The following is a 23,387-nucleotide window of genomic DNA, read 5'->3' as shown; positions in this document are numbered from 1 at the left end:
TTCTATTTATTGTAATGGTTCTATTATTCCAAGTTGGAGACATATGGTGTGTAGTTATGGTTAAATGTTATTTTCCAGTAAAGTAATATCTGTGGGGGCACGGTGGCTTAGTGGTTAGCACGTTCGCCTCACACTTCGGGGTTCGATGTGTGAGGAGTGATGAGGGCTTTGAGGTAAGAGGGTTCTGGTCCGTTTTGGGGTTTGTAGGCCAGCATCAGTGTTTTGAATCTGCGTCCAGCTACCGGAAGCCAGGTGAGGGATTGCAGCAGTGGGTGGTACAGTATGCGAGAACTTTGAAAACAAGCCATGCAGATGCATTTTGGATCATTTGCAGACGACGAATTGCATTCATAGGTAGACCTGCCAGCAGTGCTTTGCAGTAATCCAGTCTGGAAATGATAAGAGACTGAACAAGTACCTGAGCAGCCTGTGTGGACAAAAAGCTACATGAGATGAAAAGGACGGTTGATTGTCCATGGTTACCCCAAGGTTGTGAGCTGTGGCTGAAGGGGAGATCAGATTGTTTTGCAGGGATATAGCAAGGTCATGACCTGGTTGATGAATCATCTGGGATGATCAGCAGTTCATTTTTGCTAGGATTGAGCTTTAACTGATGAGCAGTCATCCGTTGAAGTCCTAGCAAAACTAAACTGCTGTTAAATAACCTGCCTGATGTGTCTCAACTTCTTTCTATACCCTTAAACACAAACGACACGCAGAGTAAGAACCCGTTATATAGTGTTGTGAATCAACTAAGTTGCTCCAAAGCTGTGTCTCACACTTCTTTTCTTTTACCTAGAGTTGTTCCGATTCGAAACCATATCGGTGAGTACTGGAGTCAGTGTCCTGAGTCACCATGGTAAAAAGAGGGAGGGTGGAGGCAGTGGGGCTCATTGGGTGAAAATAAAGGTTAGAATAACCTTTTGTTTTATGTTTATGTTCTGTAAAACTGCTTTGAGACAATGTCAGTTGTTATAAGCGCTATACAAATAAATTTGAATTTAAGTTTCACTCACATTTTACCTTCACAATTAAACAGTTCCTGAGCATCTTTGGCGTGTGTGTGTGTGTGTGTGTGTGTGTGTGTGTGTGTGTGTGTGTGTGTGTGTGTGTGTGTGTGTGTGTGTGTGTGTGTGTGTGTGTGTGTGAGACTCTCACAGGATGTTTATTGAACATTACCGGAAGAAAGTCATCTACATGCATCATTTTGCTCAGTGGTTCTGACTTCAGCAGCTTTTTGGCTCCTTGTAATGACATCATTACTTAACCCAGAATAGTCCGCCTCCACCTATTTGGTATGTATATTTCACTCACAAATTTCTATTTATTGTAATGGTTCTATTATTCCAAGATGGACCCGTGCAGTGTGTAGTTATGGGTAAATATTAGATTCCAGTAATGTAATAGTAATGTAATATCTGTTTATAGAAAATCACATTCCAACACTTCAAAAATTCCATCCCTCTTGACCTTTTTGAATAAATTTTTTGAATGAACATTTAAATAAATGTTTGAATGATATTTTGAATGAACATTGAATAAAATCCCGTGGCCTTTAGTCCTCCATTGTGATAAGCTTTAATTATTCATTATTTTATATAGATGTTTATTCATATAAAATTAAAAATGTCAGAGTTATCACTTTTCTATCAGTTATGGAGTAACAGAGTAAAGATATAATAAACGTGGCCACTAGGGGGCTCTTGAACGCGATTGAAAGATCACTGAATATTACAGACTGCTTAATTTCATAAGTATTCTTTGTTGCATGATAAAATATTTTTATAAAAAATATATTTCCACAAATTGTACAAACCAATAAGTTGCAACTGACCCCATAAGACTTAACTTAACAACACCCCGTTCATCTACGGTTCAACAGATGGTAAAATAATTATAGTAATATAGAATTATAAAAATTAAACGTGCCTCAGTGTTGAGATTCCAGACTAACCTTAACATCAGATTATTATTTTTGTTTAATGATACAATATTCATTCTTTTAGTAGCTATTGCAGATATTAAACTTTAAGGTATTTTACTATTGTGTGTGTGTCACGGTCAGCGCAACACACACACCTGAACGTCAACGCAGAGAGGCGTCACGGAGTATTAGTCACATCCGGAATACAGTTCCCAGACCCCCGCACCAGGACTAATTACGCCGCCAGCTGTCGCCAATTTCCCACGCCATAAAAGACGGACTTGAATTTGACCCCATTGCGAAGTCTCGGCTTGTTCCTACAGTCATTCTGAGCGTTTCCGTTTATTGGCCTGTCTGATTGTTTGCTGCCTGTCCCGACCTTCTGCCTGTCCCCCGCCGCCGTGTTCTGTCTGCCCTCTGATTTCCGTGTTTGCCGGCTCCGACTCTACCTGTTTGACTTTGTGTGTGCATTCATTAAAAACGCTGCAAATGGATCCTCAGTCTTACGACGCCTCATTGCAGTATGGTTGTGTGTAACAAATAAAATATTGTCATGACAAATAAAATCTTGACTTTGAATTTAGTGCAAGTTGAAGAACCTAAACGGAAAATTAAGACAGTTAGTAGACATTGCTTTATTAATATATTTCATAAACCATTTCGACATCTATTGCAAAAAACTAAGTAAAATAATCCGTTGGTTCTGGGTGAAACAAAATGTGAAATGAAGACTTGCTTGTTGTAAATTATAGGAAATAAATACATTTACTGCATTTAGCAGACACCTTATCCAGAGTGACTTACAACTGAGCAACTGAGGGTTAAGGGCCTTGCTCAGGGGCCTAGCAGTGGCAGCTTGGTGGACCTGGGGTTTGAACCCATGACCTTCCGATCAGTAGCCCAACACCTTAACCACTGAGATACCACTCAGATTAGAGTTAGCATTTAGAGTTACAATTAAAAACACTTTTAAATATAAAGTTGAAACTAAAGTCTTTGTAAATGACAGGACATAAAGGAAACAGCATATACTTCACAATGTGGCTGAAACAAACAAGGTGTGGTGTGTTTGTGACAATTGCTGTAAACTGTGTATTGTATTAACATTTATAGCATGTTACTACATTGATTTACCCTATTTTATTTATTTAAAAAAACAATATTGGTCAGTGCTGCATTGTCAATTATTGTACTATATTGTCTTGCTCTGTTTGTACAAGTTTTCACACATGCACTTGATATAATACTTTGCAGGTCTGTGTTTAGTTTTGTGTTGTGAGCTGTAGATATAGTGTTTTATGCAGCACCATGGTCCTGATTACATTACTACCTGTTATGGTTGAAATGATGACAAAAGCTTCTTGACTCTTGAAATAAAAACAGGTTAAAGTCCAACCAGTCTGGTGACTGTGAACAATGAAATGAAAGTGTGTTGTGGGAAGAAGCGGTTTGGTTTAAGCTTTCAGCGTACATGTATACTATATATATACACTATATATAATAGTCATGGGAAGTCGTGGCCTAATGGTTACAGAGTCTGACTCGTAACTTGAAGGTTGTGGGTTTGAGTCTCGGGCCGGCCACAACTGAGATGCCCTTGAGCAAGGGCATCTCCCCAACTGCTCCCTGGGTGCCGCAGCATAAAAATGGCTGCCCACTGCTCCGGGTGTGTGTTCACGGTGTGTGTGTGTTCATGGTGTGTGTGTTCACTGCTGTGTGTGTGCACTTTGGATGGGTTAAATGCAGAGAACGAATTCTGAGTATGGGTCACCGTACTTAGCCGTATGTCATGTCACTTAATTTCATTAGGGATGAATACAAAAACAATTAAATATAGGTCTATCGCTATTCTTTTTGTCTTTTTGGGTTATTGTCTTATTATAAATCTGTGTTCTATATTTCTTTTGTTCTGTAAATCTTCATAGTGTCAAGTCAAGTCAAGAAGCTTTTATTGTCATTTCAACCATATATAGCTGTTGCAGTACATAGTGAAATGAGACAATGTTTCTCCAGGATCATTGGGCTACATAAAACAAAGACAGGGCTAAGGACTTAGTAAGTTAGTCCTAGCCACATAAAGTGCACCTGTGCAACCTGGTGCAAATAGTGCAGGACAAGACAAACAAGACAGACAGTGCAGGACAAAAAAAAAAAAGTGAAAATTTTTTTTTTTGACAGCTTGAGAGAGAGAGAGAGAGAGAGAGAGAGAGAGAGAGAGAGAGAGAGAGAGAGAGAGAGAGAGAGAGAGAGAGATTTGTTTGCAGCTACTGTAACTGAACACATCACAAACTTTACCTTTCCCTTACAGAGTCTCTCCACCATAGGACATGTACTTCTTTAAGCACTCAGATATTTTCCAGGTAATATATATATATATATATATATATATATATAAAAGTAGCAGCTCCTTCAGTGTCCAGTGTGTGAGGTTTAACTGCAGTCCAGGTGACATGTTCCATATCCATCAGTCCGTTGGTGAAATGATGAAATCTCCATCAGTCCGTTCATCATGTAGCTCACATCCATGCATCATCTTTTGTATATAAACCCCTGTAGACATACACAAACACAAAATCTCACAGACAATATCCCAAACCAAAAATTCCAGCCCTCAGACTTTAAAAAAAATAAAAAATATATCTTGGTATTTGTAAGCATATTAAAGTAGACTACCTTTCATTCCTCCATTGTTATATTTTGTAATCATCTGGTGTTTTTTTTTTTGTTTATTTTTCAATATAAATGTAAAAGTTGCAGAGACAAGCTTTCTTTGATCAACTGAGAAGATACAGAGTAACATGGGCAGATAAGTGTATACAGAATGTCCTAAATAAGTACATTAGTGGTAGCCCAGTTACTGTGTTATTGTATAAGTATAAATGTAGAGACTTCACTATGTTGTCTGTAATTGTGATTTGATGTGAGCTCTAAAGAACCATAGTAAATTTATTACATACTCACAAAGTAAAAGTGTCTTCTTTTGTGCTGGTTTTCTTCAGACGGTGTAAATGATTCAGAGTTAATATTTGGAGTAAACATTAAAAATAAACAATTACATTTAGAATATTGTTGGACATATTATTAAACAATTATTATAAAAATGTGCATGATGTATCTGATCTGAAAAAGATCTGAGCTACAATTCAATATAGATAACATCAGATTAGTGTTTAGACTGAAATCCAAACATTTCTAAATGTGTAATCTGAAAACACAACTTCTGCCTTCTCTTACCAGGTTTTTCTTCTTTTCTTCCAGATGAGAAATCCAAATCCAACAAATGGAACAAAAACCAAGACTGCAGCAAGAAAACCAATATGCAGTGCAGCAGATCCTCCATCTGTTAAATCACCAGACTGTTTATTATTTAATGTAGTGACGTACACCAGCTTTCACACTATAAAAGTGATATATAGTAAAATGTTTCTTCTACCTCTCAGGAGGATCTTCACTATCTCCTTGTCCAGGCTTCAGTGCTGAACCACACAGGTGTAGTTGTGTTTCTGCAGATCCTCAGGTGAGACTGTCAGTATGCTTCTCTTCTGGAAGCTTCCATCCTGGTTTGGTAACGTCTCTCTGAGCTCCACATTCTCATGCATGACCTCTCCATCCCTCTGCCAGGTGATCATCACTTCTGCAGGGTAGAAACCTGTAGCGTGACACACCACATCTGGAGACGAGTGTTTGTGGAAGACGGATACCTCAGGACGAGCTGTAGAGACACACAGGGACATTGATGTTAACACTATGAGTTAGTGTAAAGGAGGATGTTAATGTGTAAATATCAGTGTGTGTTGTAGTTCAATTCAATTCAATTCAAGTTTATTTGTATAGCGCTTTTTACAATAGACATTGTCACAAAAGCAGCTTTACAGAACATAAACACAGAGCAGAAGGTAAACATAATTAATGATAAAGGAATTAACGAATAATAAAAGAAATAAGAATTAAGAGAATAAAAATTCTAGATTATTATTAGTTGTATATAGTTCACAGTGTGTATGTATTTATTCCCCTATAAGCAAGTCTGAGGTGACTCAGGCAGCAGTGGCAAGGAAAAACTCCCTTAAATTGGTAATGGAAGAAACCTTGAGAGGAACCGGACTCAAGGGGGAACCCATCCTCATATGGGTGACACTGGGGGTGTGATTGTAATATACAGTCAGTTAAATGTTGTATTGGTGTAAGGTGCAAGGACTTTTGATCTCCTGAGTACCACAGAGTCTAACTGGAGATGTCTCAGGATTCTTAGAGTCGGCCTCGGCTCAGTGGACGTCCAAAGGCTTCGTCCCACAGAGGACGCTGGGAGCTGGTACAGTGTCTGGATGACTCGGGATAGGTACAAAGAGAGAAGCAGTGGAAAGGGATAAAGTAGTGAAGGAGTGTGTCATTAATGTGCACACTATCTGTGTGTGTGTTTTAGTGAAGTTGTGTGTGTTTGTGTGAGCAGCAGTTGCAGCTAATGTAATGGATCACATGATAGACTTTACCTTTCCTCTCCAGAGTCTCTCTGCCATAGATCACATACTTCTGTAACCACTCAATACAGATGTTCTTCAGATAGACTTTTTCAAAAATAGCAGCTCCTTCAGTATTCAGTTTGTTTTTGGTGATAAGAGCCTGAGGTTTAACTGCAGTCCAGGTGACATGTTCCAGATCCAGACTTATGAAATCTTCTCCATCATAAGCTAACTGCTCATAACCTCTAACAGTCCCATCATCATGGAGCTCACATCCATATATTCTCTGTAGTGTGTGAACCCCTGTAGACACACACACACACACACACACACACACACACACACACACACACACACACACACACACACACACACACACACACACACACACACACAGTTCACTCTCCTTCTACACATTCTTACTTCATTATCTCAGGCAAATAAAGAAAACAAAACATATTTCTTAATATCCACCAATAGTACTGACCAACAGTAAAAAAAAAAAAAATCTACGTATCATAATCAAAATTTAGTTAGTGGTAATTTTTAATTTTGCTCCACAAGGGGGCAGGAGTGTGCAGATTAGAGTTCAAACACGGTGGAAAACCACAACGAAGTGAGAAATGACATTTAACTAGTTTGTGGTTAAAATGAAGATAAACAGAGAAACTATCTACATAAGTGTCTAAGTGTCTACATACAACAGTTACTGAGATTGTGTTCTTTGTAATATACTGTGTTGATGATGTAAATACACAGTAGAGCTAAAAATCTGAGTGTATTTTAGTCTCACCTTCAGTCTGATTAAAGCGCCTCATTAGTGTAATCACATCATCTTTGTAGATCTCCTGTGCATTATTCTGAATCTGTGTCCCACTGCTCCAGTAGTCTGGATCCTCATCAGTGATCCTCTTTATCCACTCAGTTTTTGGGATGTATTTCCTTATTTTACTGTCATAGTATACAAATGGCTGTCCATCAACCACACCAACATCAGTGTATTCTGGTAAATTTATTCCTGGTGTGATTGCAGTGTGGATGTACTGCAGTGTGTGTGTGACTGTAACAGTGGAAAAAATGAATTATATACATTCTAGGGTAAATACAAATAATTCTAAATCGCAATTATGGATTTCATGCACGTATAATGGTTTTTATCATTGTCGGGATTTTAGAGCTTTGAGTCAGATCTGACTGAAGTAACATGCATGTAAACACAGCCATGTATTTGGTATTTCCCTTGCAAACAGGAATCATCTGCTTGTCTGTTTTGATCAAAAAGACCTTTCAATGATTTGAAAGACCATATAAAGCATGTTGTAAGTCACTGTGTTAAACATCCTGACAGAGGGTCCACCTCTTCTTTAGTATGTTCAGTATGTGGATATCTCTAGATGTATCTCTCTTTTTTCTTTAATGTGATGAATATGTTTCTCGATTTTGGTGCTTTGAGTCAGATTGAGTCGAATATTTGTTTTATTTTAAAATAATTTGTTTTATTTGAATATTTGTTTTATTTTAAAATAAAATAAAATGAATTAGGTAAAAGTTTATTACAGAAGAATGTAAATTCTCAATAAAAAATTATTATATATCAAAAAAATCTAAATAGCAGAATTAAACAGCTGCTGGGAAACTGGTACATATTATACAGCAGGTATTATATTTTGTTTTAGCTTTAAAAGGACAGGACCACAAAAAAGGTTAGATGTGGAAAATATTGAGACAAATCTAATGATCGATCTAGTAAATAAATAAATAAATGTTCTTGCTTTACTTACTCAGGGCACAAAGAAACAAAGACATGAGCACAAACAAACCCATCGCAGCTGTCAGTCTGACAAGAGAAGAAAAGGAAACTGTTTATTAAGTGAAAGAAATGATGGTTTATGTCTGAGAGGGAGAGGGAGGTGTGATACAGTATGTGCTGTAAAGCAATAAAGGGGATCTGAATTTAGTTTTGTTCCTTGTTACACTATGAAATGCATTATTTAGCTAATGATATAATGAAGAATACATTTAAAACAATGTTTCTAGATGAAAAATGGACTTTATATCATTCACTAAATAACCAGTGCAGCATAAACGATTCGGTGAGAGATTTAATATCAGGACATCCTTCACACCATGCTGAATTTCTGTATGCTAAGAATCAGTAAAACCTAAATATCAAACTTATAAATATCAAAGACTTATTTTCATGAATCAATGGACTTTGTCTGAAATCTTTACTGCAGAATACAGTACAAATACACCGACATGCAGATAAATGAATGAGATTTTAATATTGAATCATTTAAATTGTTTCAAAGAGTCGAAAAATATTAATTTGCTCATTTTCATTTCGTTTCATTGTGTCCATGTCCATGTTGATGATTGACCGTCTTTGTCATGTCTATATCACTATACAGTGGTGTTAATATGAAGCTCATATTAAAGTAGACATTCAGAAATGTAAGGATTTTTAGTGTTTCATCAGGATTTCTATTTTTCTCTACAGTACAAGAGGTGATATAAATAATGATATCAAACCCATTCCTGTCATTTTTATCAGCCAGAAAATGATTCATTTGTTGACACTGGTTGATAATTAGAGTAATAAAATGGTCATGAGCAGATGGCCTTAAATAACTAGAGAAAACGAGTATGTTCTAATGACAATGGAAATTAGAGTGTGTCTGTGTGGTTTTGATGCAGTGTGTCGTTTAGACAGGGTTAACATTAGTGGTGGTACAATTTTGTGGTTGGAAAACATTTGAAGCACTGCAGACATCTTCTTCTGAAATGGACAAACGTCTCATGTGTACAACGTTTGACTGTATAAAGGTGACTTTAAATAAAATGTTAAGAATCAGTCAGTAAAAAGTGATTGTCTTTACCCATATATGTTATAACTATATACTATATATTATATACACGTGTGTTTACATGTTCCTTTAATTATGTTTTTATTTATTGGGGTCTAAATAATAATTGTGTCATTTTTACTCACACTAATAAAATGAGATGACAAAAAAAAATTAAATATATGTAGTAAACTTAAATGTAGTACTATCACTTAGTAAATATGAATAATTTTCTTTCTGCAGGAGTTTATTAGTCTCTCACATCGTTTTGGAGAATTTTTGACCCTCTCATCAATTCAACACAATTTATTGATGTTTAAAGGCCTTCTTTTATGCACAGCTCTCTAAAAATCCTGCAGGCTGAAGTCAGAGCTTTGAATTTTAACTATTCAGATATCAATTTACTGACATGTTTATGATAATTGTCCTGTTTCATGACTTAAACTGGTGGACAGATGGCTTTACATTTATTACAAGAATTTTCTATAGTCATTCTGAAATATTTATGACTGTAAATACAGGATAAAAACACAGAAAGACAGACAGACAAACAGATAAACAAGATTTCAGCACTGAATTGTTCCTTAATAAACAGGTTTTTAGCAGGTGACCTTAACTTACTGTCAGCACACTACAGAAAACAGACGTTTTTATGACAACGGAAATTTTAAAGTGTGTCAGTGTGGTTACGTTGCAGTGTGTGAGCTGGACAGGGTAAACATTAGTGCTACAAATGAAATGGTAGTTCTGTGGTTGGAAAACCTTTAAAGCACTACATTCTACATACACCTGCTTCTAAAATATACAAATGTATTTGGAAAAAAATAATTGTGGTGCATGTTGTGGCTGATCTGTACATGACACTGCATACAGTTGACTGAAATAACATGCTCTAAAAATGATATCCATCATACTAAAAATATGTATATTACACAATTACTAAACTATGTATATTATTGTACTAATATATCATTTATTTTACATTAAAACCACCTTCAAGATATTGACTCCTCAAGACCTTCGAAGTATCTGACACCAAGTGCAGTGGAGCGTCTATGCATCTTACTTGATTGTTATCCCACAAACGCTCGATCAGATCAATCTGGGGAAGTTGGAGGCCAACGCCCTGATCCTTAAACCACTCGAACAACTTTTGCAGTCTGACAGGGTGCATTATTCAGTCTGACAGGGTGCATTATTCAGTCTAAGGTGTGGCTTGTTTTGTCTTTCTGCACTATGTTCCACACAATGCACTTTATGTGGCTAGGACAACTTACATTAAGTCCTTAGCTCTGTCTTGTTTATGTAGCTTTGTTTTTCTTTGTAGCCCCATGCTGTAGAAACACTGATTCATTTCACTGTGTATTGCGTCAGTTATATATGGCTGAAATGACAATAAAGCTTCTTGACTTGACATTAAAGAGGCCACTGCTATTAGTTATTATTTTTTATGCTGTTATCTACATTGGTTTACTGTATGTTTGTGTTTTGGGGCCCATGTGTCTCATGATCTCACCTTAAGCTTCACCACCCAAAAAAAGATGACAATAAACTGCTTGAACCACCAATTTATGTATAAAGTATAACTAAATAAATAAGATCCCTATTTATCAAGCACAGATTTTGTTCTATTAAGGATATAATAAAGGATCAATAAAGGATCACGGATATTGAATATTTTAGTCATTTTCTATTAAGAAAAATGTGAATGTCCTAAAAAAAAAAGTGGAGAGGTATCAGTAATTTTGTTTTCTGTAAACACCTCATGGTTAAGCAACTGGTAAATAGATAATTTATAGATATTTAAACCATTTTTTCTCCAACGTGTGTAGTTGTGAAGGTAGATTTAAAAACTGCTTATATTCAGAGTGAAGCTCTGCCCAATCTGTCCTAGTGAACACACCCCTAATGGTTTGGTGATAAGGGAAATATTGCAAACATGTAAGACACACTGTACTGAAAAAGTAAAACCAGTGAGCTTTTGAATAATGGATTCTGATTAGTGAGAAGGTGTGTACAAATTTCTAACACATTTATAACACAAACTCACTACTCCATATTTTTTTTTGTCTTGTCCTGAGCCTCAACTGAAATTAGAGGGCAAATATTATTGTTCTGTATTTCAGCAGATGTGTCATGCACGTAATACACACACAGTCTTTTACACACATGAGTGTGCCAGCAGGATTCATTCAGCTAAACTGTAGGCTCCTCTAACCATAAAGAGAGGGTACAAAGCCATGGTGCTGGTGTAGAGACATAAAAAAGCTTGCTGGCCCATTCACACTGTCATTACAGCTGGAGATGTGAAAACACCTTAAACTAAACCAGGGCGTTGGAACAACGAGGCACACTCCAGGTCAGAAACTCTCTAATTAACAAATTATGGAGTTATTTTTCTGTCAGAAGTAATTGTATGAAAAGGAGCCACAAACTCATATTCAGAGATCTGCAACTGGAAATTTAAGACTGTTTCAAGCTGACAGAAACTTTATGGTCACTGAATCACTCTTTATAAGCACAGTGAAAAGAAAAGCAACTGAGAACATACTGTACCAAAACTTTTGGTCGATAAGCTACAACAGCAGAAGACCACATGAGCCAAGACTCTACAGTGGGCACAGACTCACCTGAGGACAGGAAAGACATCTCTTGTTGAAAGACAACTATCCACAGGATTCGTATTTTTTCTGCACCATTCTGTGTGACTTTCCCAAGAGAACAACAGTGTCTCAAATATTCCTCCCAGCCATCTGACACCAACAACTATGTAATAATCTGAGAGATCCCACAATTCTGATGTCTGATGTGAACGTGAAGTTGTTGCTCTGTATCTGCATGATTTCATGCATTATTTCATGCCCCATAATTGGCTAACTGAATAATCATTGGAATGAGTAGAGGAAGGGATTTCTGTATTATTACTTCTGCTAAGACATGAGACTAATCAGTGACTATCATGAATAAGAAACTTGTAAACACTGTGAACTACAACACATCGGTCAACACCATCGATTTGGAGTGTTAATTCATTTACATTTTTAAGGCATATCAGATACACATCACTGTGACCGTTTCGAATACAGTTTGTTTTTCACTTCATTCTTTCTTTTGGATCTTTCTACCTGTAAAAAACCAAGACCACATACAACCACCTTGTGGGGGATGGACATTTTTTGTGGAGGTTTCATGACGATAACATTTGTACATATGGTGATGAAACAAAATGCGATACCACAAAAATGCTTTCTGCCTGTGGACATATAGATGGACAATAAAGTAGTTTAAAAAAAAAGACTTCTCATGCACTTAAAATGATCATCACTAATAATGTTAATTGAAACTAACAGTGATGAAGTAACCAATCTATGACTCTTATCTTCCTCTGGTCTTCTTCCTTGGGACTGAAATGAGTGGACTACAGCAGGCAGGAAAAGCATGAAAGGAAAGTCAGTGCTTAAATCACACAGTCACATGATCACCTAGAACGACTAAAGACACAAGGGTTTAGAATAAGGAGATAAAAAAACAACAACCTTGAACCCAACATGTGGAAGAAAAAAAAAAAAAAAAGGCTATCTTTGGTCAGTCGAAAGGCACAAACAGTGTGATAATGGTAAAAGAAATGTAACACACTGAAGAATTTTCTCCCTCTCTCATGGATGCAGCGTGGCTCAGAGCTCGTCCCTTGCCATGCTGTCCAGAGGAGACTGCAGCACGTCTGAGTTCTGAGCCTCCGGGCTGATCTCTTCCTCCTCATGAGTCTTCCGGGAGCGTTTTCTATCCCAGTCTGTGCGCACGCCTTCGTTGTCCCATATGGTGGATGTCTCCGTGTCGCTGATGTAGCCCGGCTCCCCCGTGTAGTGAGTGGGGAAGACGAGCAAAGGCTCCGCCGAGAACGCCTTCAGGTCTCGCGTCTCAAACTGCTCCATATAGTCTGAGCTGCAAAAGGACAGAAGTGTGGCATGATTTAGCAGGCATTTAGCAGTGTGGGAGAAAAAATAAATCATATATCTATGTGCTTTCATGACACTGTATCTATGCTAGTGTATTCAGAGAAATTGGGCAAAAAGATCCAACAGAAAGTTAAACTTCCATCTCGAATCTGAATCTTCTTTGTCCTCTTTTGTTTAATATAGTTTTCTAATACATTTTCTAGCAATCTACCTTCACATTTCTAGTGACAATGTTCACATTTATTTACATGACTTTCTCTTAGATTCACGCTACAAATGGCTCAGCATAGAGTGCGAGTTAGCATTAGCTTTAAAGACTAGAAAATATGTAGAAATATAATTTTCAAAATTGTATAAAATATTAATATGTATAAATAGACTAGAATGCTAACGCTAGCAAAGACTGAATGACTCCTCACAAAATCCTTTCAGGTTAGTTACATTAGCTTGCTAGTTACAGTTTGTTAGCTTCATAACTTGCCAGAACACTTCCAGAAAAAAAAAATCTGACTCTTATATCTCAGATAAGATTCCTGTTAGATTAGCTCATGTTGGCTAGCATTAGCATAAACAAGTATACCTTAAAATATCCCAAGTTCTGCTGATATAAATCATGTTAGCCATTTAGCTAATCAAATCAGTTAGCTAAAAAAATCTGTAGACTGTTTTACCTTCACAACTAAACAGTTCCTGACAACACAGAGTCTCCATTGTGTGTGTGTGTGTTCTGGCATTTTCCAGTGTACTTTGGAAAAAGAAATGTCCCAGCTGGATCTTAGACAGAAGTGTGTGTGTGTGTGTGTGTGTGTGTGTGTGTGTGTGTGTGTGTGTGTGTGTGTGTGTGTGTGTGTGTGTGTGTGTGTGCGTGATGTGAAACTCACACAGGATGTTTATTGAACATTACAGGAAGAAATTCATCTACAGGCATCATCTTGGTGAGCGGTTCTGCCTTCAGCAGCTTTTTGGCTCCTTGTAATGACATCATGTAACCCAGCGTCCAATAGGAATAGTCCGCCTCCACCAGGTTGTGTATGTTTGACACAGCTTTCTCTGGATGGTCCACCTGCATTCTCTTTCTCCCGATGTAGCTGAGGTTTAAAAAAAAAAAAAGGGTAACACTTAATACAAACAACCAGACCAGCACCTGTGAGAATCTTCTGGAAAAGAGTTCAACTCACATCAGGTCCCAGTCGAGCCCCTCGCTCTCCACCTCAGCCATCAGGTTCATCAGGCGCCGCCTGAAGAAAATCTCAAACCGCAGATCGTCTTCAATCACCAGCGAGGTCTTCAGGCCACGTTCGACAATCTTATGATCGAGAACCCCAGTGTTTAATCAAATGGGCACTTTATACAGCAGCAGATACAGAAGCTGAGTTTGTACAGTAGCTTTTTACCTCTTTCCAGATGTTGTAGTGAGAGAGGAAGCAGCCCAGCTCTCCTTTTGTTAGAGGACGGCCGTGGTAAGGGTCGCTGTAGCCCGGCAGCATGTGGATCCCCATATTTTGTATCTCGCTCACGTTCATAGCTCTGAGAAAAACAACAGAATCAAAAATCATGTGATGTACTGTAGTCAATTTTAGCACCTTCTGCCATGAACCCCCAAACTCTCTGACTGTGTCATGGTCTATGAATATGCATCACTACTCAAATTAGAAACACATCCATGCCATTCTACTAACTGTATTAGCAAGCCAGCTAGATCAACATAAATGGGATTTTAGTTGCATGGCATGTCAAGGTTTACACAGTCATGAGATAGCTAACTATTATGGCACACAGGATTCAGGGATATGTTCCAGGATCCATGTCATCATTGTCTAAGCTCAGACATGATTGGACCAGCATCCGGGTGCTTCTTAGTGCCAACACAATTGTTTCTTTTTCATTTTTATATAGAAAAACTAAGAAAAGAATTAGAGAAATACAAATTTACTGCTTGGTGGCATGCTGCTTTGTGAATATTGTTAAAAACAACGTACTTGCCATCAACAGCAGCCACGATCTTGCAGTCGATCCCTTGCAGGCGGAGCGTGCGGAGCATGCGATCTCTCCGATCGGTCCGGCGCTGCAGGTTTATCATAAACACCTGCATACATTTAACACACACACACATGTTTTCATGGAAACACACATGAACAGATGACCCCAGACACGGAAACACACACACAAAGCAATCTGTTTCAGTTACTGATGGATACCTGGTTCTTATTAAGCTTTTTATTAAGATATGAAACACACATCGTACCTCATCAAAGCCCATCTTATCAGGCTGTCTGACGGAGGGGCGGAGATACCTGGAGGGCTCAACAGGGGGATGTCGCACTACATGAAGACAGAAGTGAGAAGCTGCTTTGTGAAAATGTCTGTTATTAAAATCTCTAAATAAAATGGCATTGAATTAAAAATAACAGTAACGTGTGATTCATGTAAGTCTGAATCACACCACTGTGGTTGATTATTTTTTAACAGCACATTCCCAAGTGTTTTATTTCTTATATATTTATAGTTTTCATTAATATTATTATTTAACAAAATTATTTGACACTATTAACTCACCATTTCACTGTAATTAAAAACAAATCTGCCATTCGAGATATTCAAGTGAGTCAGAAAACTCACCATTGACCTCCAGGACAGAGTGAAGGAAGCTGTCGGCTTCGTCCTGTAGCGTATTGTGGGAGCGCAGGGGAACGGACGAAAACCCATACGTCTCTTTATTACACACAAACATCTGCACCTCTGGACAAAAAAACAAGCAAACAAAAAAATCAGACTCCTGAATGTTTAAACCTATTTATGTGATCATTAGTGTTAGAAGTGTGCTGCACTCGCCTGCCATTCGGGCTGAGAAGGCGAACACTATGATGTCATCGAAGGCCCAGCTGTAGTCCTCATGCGGAGGGTGAAACGCCAGGAGCCTGGACGCTTCTTTACGCAGATCCAGCAGGAAGGTGGAGTGAACCATGGGCACCGCAAAGCAGCCTGTCCTCACCCGCTTACGTATGGGTATGTATGCAGGGGTGCGCTTATAGTAACCCTTAAAGAACAGAGAATTACGGTAAGTTAACTGCAGCAAAGTGGAAAAAAATCCACTCAGGTTCACTTTCACTTAAATTATTTTAAAGAACTAATATTATTAATAGTGATTAATTCTGCATTAATATACGTTAATTAAATACATAAAATAAATTAGATTTGTAAATAAAATGAGACATTGTTAGGTCAAAAAGCCCAAGCAGCTTCGTGTTTACTACACAGAGCATCAAGCAACACAATGGTCATGTAGTCAACGTTAATTTAAGGATGGATAGAATTAAAAAAAAAAATTATATACATATAATAAAATTAAAAAATTAAGATGAAAAGGAAGTATTTTAATAATTGCACTTTGGTACAATTTTGGTACAATTTTAAATTTGGCCAAACTCTTTTAAACGTACAGTAAAAGAAATCAGTGTTTCAATACACATACACACCTGAGATGTCATCCCACACCAGAAATTGGAATAAGCCGCTCGAGACTCCAGCATTGGGGCAACGATGGTCTTATTCTCCTTAATCAGCTTCCACAACACATCTTGGTCAATCAGGAGATTGTCACAGTCGACCAACTGATGGAGAAGAAGCAAAAACACATGGGTATGTGAGATACTGGGGTAAAACTAAATATCAAAGAAATACATATATGCAGAATCATGTGTGTGTGTGTTAAATAAGACTGTTAAAGCTAACACACACCAGTAAATAGTCAGCCCACATCTCTCGGGCTGATTCCAGTGCGGCCTGGCGAAGCTTCATTACATGAGCGTATCGGAGGTTGGTCCAGTGTTTGGGTCCTTCCTCATCACTGTATGCCCTGATATAAAGAAATGCAGAACGGAAAAATCTGTTAAATATAGCAATAAATCCTGATCCAGCAGACCATGTGGTCCACATAGTTGATTTAGTGCAGGTTTTTATGCCGGATGCCCTTCCTGATGCAACCCTCCCTTTTTATCTAAGTAAATCTGAAGGGTTTCCACAACATCAGGCAACACAATGGTCAGGAAGCCAATGTTAGTTTAGAGATGGATGGAATAAAAAATAAAAATATGTATGTATATCATTTTAAAATAAATTATTCAATAAAATTAAAATATAATCTAATTCACATTTAATTAAATAAAAAAATACTGCTATTGAATATTCTATGAATATTCCTTTTCTTAGCCTGACAGATTGGTCACGCCTCCTTCTCTCAGCCTTAGAGAAGTGTGTGGTCTTTAAGGAAGTGGTGGAATTGAAGGAAGTGTGGCCTTACTGTCTGTCAGGCTTGCTAAGAGAAGGTGGTGTGTCCTAATGGTCTGTCAGGTTAAATGAAAGAGGCATGGCCATTCTGTCAGGTTAAGTGAAGGAGTTGGTCCTTACAGTCTGTCAGGCTAAATGAAGGAGGCTTGTACGTTGGTATTAGCACTGACATTAGCACGGACATTTCTCAAACATTACTTCGCAATTAGTGATGTACAAACCTTGGCTCCTCTTTAGGTCTCCATTCCACATAGTGGTACAGCTTCTGTACGCTGACCAGCCAGTCTCGGAGCATATATGTTGTGTTGTCTGCATTATGATCGGTCCCAACCCTGTGCAGCACAAAATTAGACACGTCATGACTTGCACCGCATAATCGGTGCAGACATCAGCACACTCTTATTCCTTTGTACCGATGTGGATTATCCTGCATGAAAGCCAACTTTGGTGTAAATCACCATTTTTAAAGATATTTAAAACTACAGCTCAGTTTCATCACACAAAAGGGAACAGAACTGTGCTCTGAAATGAGCTCTTTGAATTGAGCAACAACAACAACAACAAAAAAAAGAAAAACAGAAGAAGTGAAACCACAGTAATCAGCGGGGACTTTTTACTCCATCTTTTAAAGCTTATAGACATTAACTCAAGAATAAAATATAATGTGGCTTGCTGTTATAGGAAAAAGATAAATTACATAAAGTATCACCATACAAGTCCATGATATACAGTCCCCTCCAAAAATATTGGAACTACAAGGCCAATTCATTCGTTTGTGTTTTACACCATCGAGATCTTTGGGTTTGCGATCAAGAGATGGATATGAGAGTGCTATTAAATCTAGATGTGTTAAACAACATAAACCATGTATCAAACCACCTAATTTTAAGCGAGCAAAAATATTGGAATGTATAAAGTAAATAAGTCTTAACATTTGGTTGCATATACCTGACTTTCAATAGTGGCATCAAGACTTTTGACTCTTACGTGATGCTTTTCCAGGATTTGTTGTGTTTTATCACTGTCCCTATGATGAAGCTTCTTCTGATTAATTTGGGTGCATTTCTGTGTAAATTAACCAACAAAACGTTCCTGTAAACTTCTGCATTTATTCTGCTGTTCCCATCATCAACAAAAACGAATGAGAATGTTCCAGAAGCAGCCATGCAAGCTCAAGCCATGGTGCTACCACCACCATGTTTCAGAGACAAGCTTGTCTTTACAGAAAAAAAACCAGACCGACCTGCCGTTCTTGGACGAGACTATAAGATGTTACTATGGAAACAATAACGTATTATAAAAACAGGCACATTAAGACAAACCTGGAATTTGTTTTGCAGCATGAATGTAATTATTTAACACAGAAATTTGCTAATCATTAATTTTTAAATTAAAGATTGACATACCATTTAATATTGTGAAGGTTTTTTTTAAAGCGCTGCACTGGTTGTGGATCTGAAGCATCCCTGTGTTTTCAATTTTTTTTAACCTTCAAATATATAAAAACTGATTTGAAAAACAAATATTTTATCTGTGAAATCATCTCTGAAAGCTTTAACTCTAAATACACTCTTAAATTTCAATCTGGCAACACACCATCGGTCCCTTAGTGTTTATCTCGGCTTTTCCCTAAAATGTAAGCAAGGCAAAGATGTGTGATTTGTTTCAATAACATCTCTAAACAAAAGTTTCTTTTGTTTCTATGCACAGGCTTCTCATTTACCCTTGAGCCACCTGTGGTGGTAAATGATACCTCTTTCCATTTACAGGAAGGTCAAAAAAAAAAAACACGACATGAATATACCGGCTTTCAGGCACTGTCTCTGTAACCTGAAAATCTAAGTGCAACTTTAAACCTGTAAGCTACAAAAAGAGGTCTATTCACTGTGTTATATTCAATGCAGTGGATTCACTCAGTACTTTTTCTCCCCTGATCAGGTTTGTTCTGCTGTTACATGTGGCATTAATAAGATTATATATTATATAATAAAATGGCATGATACTGGTTGATTCAGTTGGACGTCACTGATAGCAGGCTATATGACTTTGTAGTTATTATGAAAGGCAGTGGATCAGCACAGGATCATGCAGGGGTTCTGGGGGAACATTTGAAGCATTTCCACTAAAACATTTTCTCTAAGAAGCTCTTTGCTCAGTCCCTTGTTAATAAGCAGCTGCTGCCGGACAGATGTTTTCATTCCCTCCACATTTCCTTTCAGTTCTGGGGCCCGGTGCACTGGTACACCAGCGTAGCTGAGACTAGGCCTCTTTATGTTTATGGATACGTCATTACACGTGACCCTACACGTTTATGTACACGTCTATTTTGCTTGTCTTTTGTTTATCATCGTTTATACAAAAGTGATGCTGAACTCTTGAATTTGATTGGTCAGGAGGTTGATCCATTTCTGTAGTTAACTGTAGTGTCAGCTGAGGGAATAACCTGATACAACACAGATAATACACTAAGTGTGAACATAAAAGAGAAAATGAAGACAAGGTAGTTTAGGAATAAATGATAGGAGTTGCAGGCAGATTAGTGTTATAGATTGACATTTAAGGTCCTGTGTTATATGCAAAAAAAGCAGCTTTTTTGGTTTAAGGAGCCTTTCATGTCTGCTTTACAACTTTTCTTAAATTTTCATGCCAAGTGAAAACATCGTAATAAGAGAACCAAATTCTACTGAAATAGAGAGAATAGATCTAAAGCCCAGAGTTGGTAATTTTTCCACACATCTTTCCAACTGTGGGCTGAATGGCATTAAAACTAATATTTTCCCAAGGCAAAAAAACCAATACAACTGCCTACTATTCAGTATAGGAAAAGATCTTAGAGTGTGAAATAGCAGCAAATAATCTTTGCAGTTTATGTAGTGTGTGGTGCGTGTAGTGTGTGTGGTGCGTGTAGTGTGTGTGTGGTGTGTTTTCACCCTGAGGAAACTCACGAGGGGTGTGTGACAGAAGCAGGCCTATACCCGTACTGCCTGAGTCCAAACTATACAAACACTACATATAGCTTCACACATGAACTGATTTATTCATCGCAGATGCATTTCAAAGATTTTGAGCTCACATGTTCACAAATAGTTGACGAGAAAGCATTTCAAGTTGGATGGAGCTGAATTAACACTGAATTCTCAGACCTGATAACTCATTCTGTTATGTTAATGGTTCTGCATATTGCAGACTGTTTATTAAAGAATCATTTGCATGTTGTGGAACTTGATAATACAGCAGTTTATTTATCAGGGACTCAGTTGCACAGTGTAAATGATTTATTTAAGACTTATTTGCATTTTGCAAAATATTTAGTAGGAACTAATTTATGTATTGCAATTGTTTTTATTAGATGCTCATTAGTAGAAGAATATTACTTATTATTAACTTATTGAATAATATTTATTAGACAAGATTCTTATACATAATGACAGATTATTTATTAAAAACGAGACTCATTTGATTATTACTCACATTCACGTTATAATTTATTAGAGGCTCATTGTCATACTGCAGATTATTTTACTGATGAGATTTATTTACATCTCGTATTAGAGATTATTTATTAGAGACTAGTTTGCATGTTACAGACTATTTCTTGAGCAAAATTAAAATCAACCACAAATAAATATTTTTTTAATTTCAGCTACAAAACTTTTACGCTATATGAATTTAAAGAGTGGATAACTTTTCCATTCAAACAATCTCAGAAACAGATCTGGGGTATGTATGATGATATAGTATAAGATCATTAGCATATCGCAGATTATTTATTGCGAGGTCATTTGCATAATCACAGCCGCTCGAACTCAATAAACCCGCAGAGTCGATACATGATTCGTGATTCATGATTCAGAGCTGTTCTCCAAAACGAGCAACGTGTTGGAAAATAAATGTCTCACCAAAGTGCAATGCGGTCCTTCGGATAATTCAAGCGCTCAATGGTTCCGAGGAAATAAGGAAGGGAGTGGGCCGAATTTCGGCAGATGAGAGCAATAACGACCCTCGGAGCCAGAAGTGGTGATTCAGGACTCCAGCGCTCTTCGGGAAAGTATCCGAGAACCGGGCCGGTAATGTTTAGCAAACACAACAGACACAAAAGAACCCCAAACATCGCCGAGACCCGCAGAGAAGTGCCCTTAATACACACTACCTTGGAGCTAGTAACACTTAGACGTTGTTTATGAAGCGAAATCAGAGATACAGTTCAAAACTGCTTTAAGGAGGCTCGGCTAAAATAGTGTCCACCGACATAAAATTCAACCCAGTGACAACACTGCAGCCGTTACACGCTTAAAGGGAACGACGCATCTTAAAGGGGAGGGTTCTTTACATGATGGAATTTAACGGCCCTCATCCATAAGTTCAGCTCTCAAAGTAGTTCCGGCTGCAAGTCAAATCACAGGTTTATATTAATGCGCATGGCCAGACGTGTTAGTTGTTTCAGCAGACATCTCACAATAAACATACAATCATTTTTTGTTAAAGTTGTGAGTGAAGAACTGTTTTGTTTCACGTCTGATGGAAGGAGTCGCTGGTGCCATCGCTTTGTAACAGCAGGCGTGTCAGAAATGGCACTATTTTATAGTATTTTGTCGTATACATTGTGTGGTTCGTGTGCACACACTATACAATATCCGGAGGATGCAATTATTTAACAAAAATAAAACAGGTTTTGAGTGTCAGACACTTTACGCACTCAATGGTCATAGCTTTGCTTATGGAGAGGAAAAGGGGCAGAGGCTACAAAGCAGTGAAGCTGCTACATATCAAGATGGCCGATGACACTCTGATGGACAATACATCTTACAAATATATGTTAAATTAACCCACACACATTGTGTGATTTATTTTTCAACATTTTTTAAAAATTCACCATTTCTGCTTAAAGCTAACTGTGACACGGTATCTGTGTTTTGACGTGACTGGGAAATGTCAGACTAAACAGTCTGAAACCTCGAGTATCCCCCAGTATCAGTGATCATCTGGTGTTATATTCTAAATTAAAAAGCATATAAATGAAGCATATAAAACATTCAGGAAAAATATCTCTAAAAAATGATAAAGCTGCAGCTTTTTTCGCTCAGATTTAACACTTACAAAGCAAATCTAAAATATTCATTCATTAATTTTCTACCGCTTATCCGAACTACCTTGGGTCACGGGGAGCCAGTGCCTATCATCGGGCATCAAGGCAGGATACACCCTGGACGGAGTGCCAACCCATCGCAGGGCACACACACTCACATTCACTCACACTCAGGACAAATTTCCAGAGATGCCAAATCAACCTACCATGCATGTCTTTGGACCGGGGGAGGAAACCGGAGTACCCGGAGGAAACCCCCGAGGCACGGGGAGAACATGCAAACTCCACACACACAATGCGGAGGCGGGAATCGAACCCCCAACTCTGGAGGTGTGAGGCGAACGTGCTAACCACTACGCCACCGTGCCCACCTATTAAATATTATAAAGTATAAATATAAAAAGGATAAAAAAAAATCCTAAGAATAAAAACTATAAGAAATCTGGAATGTTTTGAAGTAAACATTTCCAGCTCTGAAAAAGTCTTTTGTTTCCTTTTTTCTCATCCGTTTCCTCTGCTTTTTCGATCCTATTTTTAGCTGGCATCAACCCATCTCTAATAATCCATCCATTCATGCCTTTGACATGGCTGGGAAACAGATTATATTTCAGATTGGTTAAAAAAAACTTTCTATTTTAGATGGTACAGTCCTTCAAAGATTCATACACTAGACAGTAGAGTACATAGTGCATAGAGTAAGTGCATAGGGTGTACAGTAGTATGACATTTGGAATACAGCTTAGACAGCTAGATATTTTTCCATCACAGAAAGTTCAAGACATACGTTTTTTTTTTTTTTTATCTATTTTGTTTTCTGGGTAACATGAC

General features: G+C 37.7%; 2 protein-coding genes across 2 annotated transcripts; both read right to left on the bottom strand.

Annotated features, from left to right (window-relative positions):
• Positions 1–4,333: 4,333 nt before the first annotated feature.
• LOC113652873 (class I histocompatibility antigen, F10 alpha chain-like) lies at positions 4,334–10,404 on the bottom strand. Its single transcript, XM_047808242.1, has 8 exons — positions 10,297–10,404; positions 9,852–9,861; positions 7,178–7,444; positions 6,415–6,687; positions 5,358–5,636; positions 5,159–5,264; positions 4,886–4,917; positions 4,334–4,474 (listed from the first exon to the last, which is right to left on the bottom strand). Exons 1-5 carry the CDS (start codon positions 10,402–10,404, stop codon positions 5,395–5,397), a joined length of 900 nt encoding a protein of 299 aa, XP_047664198.1. The 3' UTR covers positions 4,334–4,474; positions 4,886–4,917; positions 5,159–5,264; positions 5,358–5,394.
• A 1,837-nt stretch (positions 10,405–12,241) lies between these two features.
• colgalt1a (collagen beta(1-O)galactosyltransferase 1a) lies at positions 12,242–22,688 on the bottom strand. The gene is made up of 12 exons (XM_027167885.2): positions 21,373–22,688; positions 17,695–17,805; positions 16,925–17,042; positions 16,663–16,797; positions 16,019–16,223; positions 15,806–15,925; positions 15,432–15,508; positions 15,166–15,272; positions 14,581–14,713; positions 14,365–14,492; positions 14,068–14,274; positions 12,242–13,172 (listed from the first exon to the last, which is right to left on the bottom strand). The coding sequence occupies exons 1-12, from the start codon at positions 21,582–21,584 to the stop codon at positions 12,905–12,907; spliced, it is 1,821 nt and encodes a 606-aa protein (XP_027023686.1). The 5' UTR covers positions 21,585–22,688; the 3' UTR covers positions 12,242–12,904.
• Between the last annotated feature and the right edge of the window lie 699 nt (positions 22,689–23,387).

This window comes from Tachysurus fulvidraco, chromosome 24 (assembly GCF_022655615.1).
Source record: "Tachysurus fulvidraco isolate hzauxx_2018 chromosome 24, HZAU_PFXX_2.0, whole genome shotgun sequence".
Taxonomy (NCBI): domain Eukaryota; kingdom Metazoa; phylum Chordata; class Actinopteri; order Siluriformes; family Bagridae; genus Tachysurus; species Tachysurus fulvidraco.
This window is presented reverse-complemented; position numbering and strand designations above follow the sequence as displayed.

Coding starts and splice junctions, on each gene's coding strand:
- colgalt1a (XM_027167885.2), bottom strand. CDS start 21,584: ATGTTTGGGGTTCTTTTGTGTCTGTTGTGTTTGCTAAACATTACCGGC. Junction 16,798..16,924: donor TGTGGGCTGACTATTTACTG/GTGTGTGTTAGC, acceptor CTTCTCCATCAG/TTGGTCGACTGTGACAATCT. Junction 15,926..16,018: donor CTTCTCAGCCCGAATGGCAG/GCGAGTGCAGCA, acceptor TTTTTTGTCCAG/AGGTGCAGATGTTTGTGTGT.
- LOC113652873 (XM_047808242.1), bottom strand. CDS start 10,404: ATGCACCCTGTCAGACTGCAAAAGTTGTTCGAGTGGTTTAAGGATCAG. Junction 6,688..7,177: donor GCGCTTTAATCAGACTGAAG/GTGAGACTAAAA, acceptor GTGTGTCTACAG/GGGTTCACACACTACAGAGA. Junction 5,637..6,414: donor AGAGACTCTGGAGAGGAAAG/GTAAAGTCTATC, acceptor GTGTCTCTACAG/CTCGTCCTGAGGTATCCGTC.